The 3,210-nt window shown below is 61.6% G+C and overlaps 1 protein-coding gene across 1 annotated transcript in view; it reads right to left on the minus strand.

Moving 5' to 3' along the window:
- Nucleotides 1-837: 837 nt before the first annotated feature.
- The window catches only part of LOC113409655 (thyrotropin-releasing hormone receptor-like), a 9,989-nt gene continuing 7,616 nt past the window's right edge, over nt 838-3,210 (minus strand). Inside the window, exon 3 of the mRNA XM_026663813.1 lies at nt 838-1,269. Coding sequence (XP_026519598.1) covers nt 838-1,269 — 432 coding nt within the window. The remainder of the gene's footprint in view (nt 1,270-3,210) is intronic.

The following is a 3,210-nucleotide window of genomic DNA, read 5'->3' on the forward strand; positions in this document are numbered from 1 at the left end:
AAGGCCCCGTGAAACCTGCAGCTGCCTTGCGGGGATGTTGATGTTGGCTGCGACACATTGTCTGGTGAGCAGAGCCCTGGCTGGTAGGACACTGGGCTGTTTGCTGCCTTGTGATGTTATCCATAGCCAGTCTCTTTTTGAATCTTAAGTTCTTCACCTTAATGACTTCATGTGGCGGTGAGTTCCACAGTCATTGTGAGAAAGGGGATTTCCTTTTATCCGTTTTGAATTTCCCACCTTTCAGTTTCATTGAGTGTCTCCTTGTTTCTGTATTATGAGACAGGGAGAACAGAAATTCCCCATCTACCACCTCTGGAGCACCGCTGCCAGTTTAACCGCCTGCTGTCTGTGGAGTTGTGTGGATTTTTTTTCCCCATCCAGTATCAGGGCTTCCTCCAAGGCTGGACACAGGAACCAAGCCCAACTGATGAGCTCAGAGAAGCAGTGGCACTCAAATTTGTATAGATCTTCTGACAGTGCCACAGCCTAGAGGTGCTGGCAAACCCTCGGGAAAACAAGAGCGTCTATTTCGGGATCTGTGATCCCTGCCTGGGGGCTGGCTGCCTCACCGCCAGGCTGCAGGGGTGGGAACCAAGCCACGTCAGAGTGTCTAGGCACAAAGTGGGGGCTGGTTTGATCCCCCTGGATCACCTCCGTGCTGGCCCCCTCAGTCTCTCTGCGCCCTGGACTTTCCCTCACCCACATGTGCTCTGTGAGAGCCAGCGCTGGACATCGGATCTGGATTTTGAGTCCAGCATCCCCCAACCAGCCTCCCCTGTTCATGGGGCACGTCTATATATGGAGACGGGGGAGCCATGGAGCTGGGGAGGGGGAGGTCTACACCACACTGAAGTACAGCTTGTCCCCGTTGTCTCCCTTGCTCTGTGGCGGTGCCTGCTGTCGCTTGGGGAGAGCCATGTCGCTCGCCGCCGGGGGCTGTTTACCTTCCTTGTGGTCTAGGGGCTGGGAGGTGGGCGGCAGGGGCTCCCTCGCCAGGCTGTAGCTGGCCGTGGCCATGTACAGGCTGCGGGGCGGCAGCTCCCCCCCGCACTTGCACAGCCGCTTGAAGGCGGCCCGGAACTTCTGGGACATGAGGTTGTAGACGACAGGGTTGATGGCGCTGTTGGCGTAGACGCAGAGCCGGCAGAAGAGGACGAACCATGGGTTCAGGAAGGGGTTGTCCATGAAGGAGTTCACCAGCACCAGCGTCCGGTAGGGCATCCAGAGCAGGGCGAAAAGGATCACCACCACCGCCAGCATCTTGGTGACCTGCAGAGGGGACACGGTGGGGAGGCCTAGAGGGTCGCCATGGGGACAATTCGCCTCCCATGGAGACCAACTCCCAGACCCCAGTTTCACCACAAAGCCCGTGGGCTGGCAGACCCAGCCCAGTTGACTCGCCGCAGCTGAAGCACCGTCTGGGCAGGTCCCCGTAGTCACAGTCACCAGGGTCAGGCCTGGAGCCACGTCACACCCTCTCCCACCCGGCCCGTGGCTATCGGGCCAGCAGGGCCTGCTGGCTCAAAGCTGTGAGGGCAGGGAAGGACAGGGGTGGGATTCAACGTCCTCCCCTGGCTTCGTGTTGCCTGGGGATCTGCCGGAGCAGGGCCGCGAGCTTTGCACTGACTGCTTGGCACCCGGCTTGCTGTCTGCAGCTGGCACGCCTGCTTTCACAGAGCCGCGAGGTGGGAACCCAGCCAGGCATCCCCGGGCATCCCTGAATGTCCCCGTGCCAAGGCATGGGGGCCCTGCCTGAATCCGGCAGGCTGAGCAAGCTGCCTCCTCCGGTCTCCCACAGGTTCACAGCAGGGAGGAATTAAGCAAGGCTGGAAACTGACAGCCCCCTCTGAGCATCCCTGGGAGCTCTCTGGAGGCAGCTGGGAGGGAGCCCCCCCCCAGCCAGTGACCAGAGCGCTGGGCTATAATCAGAGCTTGGCTGAGGAGCTGGGGGGTGTCTCACCTAGAGTGGGGAAGCAGACCTGCCTGCTGCACTAGCACCATCGCTAGGACAGAGCAGCACTGCCTCCAGGATAGGCAGCTCCGGGACTGGATCGGACCGGACAGGAGCACTGGGGCGGGGGGTGGATTGGCTGAAGTGTCTCTTGACGCTATGAGCTACTGAAATCAGCCCGACACAGGGAGGGCCAAGCGAAGGCTGGTTTTGTGTGGCTCGCTCCCAGGCAGCCACAGGTTCTACTCCCAGGGTAGCTCTGCAGGCGTTAGGGCAGGGCAAACTACGGTCCACGGGATTGCTAGCCCCGTGGAGCAGCAAGGCTAAGGCAGGCTCCCTGCCTGCCCTGGCCCCCGTGCCGCTCCCTGAAGCGGCCAGCACCACATCCCTGCGGCCTCTGGGGGGGGCAGAGGGCTCCGTGTGCTGCCCTTGCCTGCAGGCACCGCCCCCCGCAGCTCCCATTGGCCGGGAACAGGAACCACAGCCAATGGGAGCTTCGGGGGAGGTACCCACAGGTGAGGGCAGTGCGCGGTGTAGCCGACTGCCCCACCCCACCTCCAGGAGCCACTGCCGGACATGCTGGCCACTTCTGGGAGCAGCGCAGGGACAGGGCAGGTAGGGAGCCTGCCTTGGCCCCTCTGCACACCACTGCCACCCCAGAGCTGCTTGAAGTAAGTGGCACCGGGCCAGAGCCCACACCCCGAAAAACCCCTCCCACCCAGATGTGGCCCTTGGGCCAAATAGTTTGCCCACCCCTGCATTAGGGGCTGGACGGAGCAGAGTTGTGGTCTGGGGGGTCAGTGATCCCCTGAAAATCCATCTTTCCCCGAGCATGTGCTGGGCGAAACCCAGCTGAGAGCCTGGCAGCCCCCAGCCTGACTGCCCGGCGCAGCCAGGACCAGGCCAAATCAGCGAGAGCCGGTAGCACACGGGAGCCAACGCCAATCTCATGGTCCCTGCTTCTCACAGCCCCTTGTTTCCTCGGCTTCTCTTCTCCACGTTGAGCGCCTGGGAAATGGAGTGTTCAGGGAGGTGAAGGGTTAATATCCAGGGCTGGTGTGTGGGCAGGATCTGGTCCAGGGTCCCCACCCTCACCCCCGCTTTGCCAGAATGATCCACATTCCTGAGCTGCAGCACTCTTTATTAGTCCAGTCCCCAAAACCCACCCTACCCTACATTCCCACCACCCCTAAACTCCTGCCTGTGCCCCTCAATCCTGCCCTGCAGCCCCCTGCTAGCCCAGCCCTGGGCTCCCCCCC

This window comes from Terrapene carolina, unplaced genomic scaffold, assembly GCF_002925995.2.
Source record: "Terrapene carolina triunguis isolate 2854851 unplaced genomic scaffold, T_m_triunguis-2.0 Scaffold33911, whole genome shotgun sequence".
NCBI lineage: Eukaryota > Metazoa > Chordata > Testudines > Emydidae > Terrapene > Terrapene triunguis.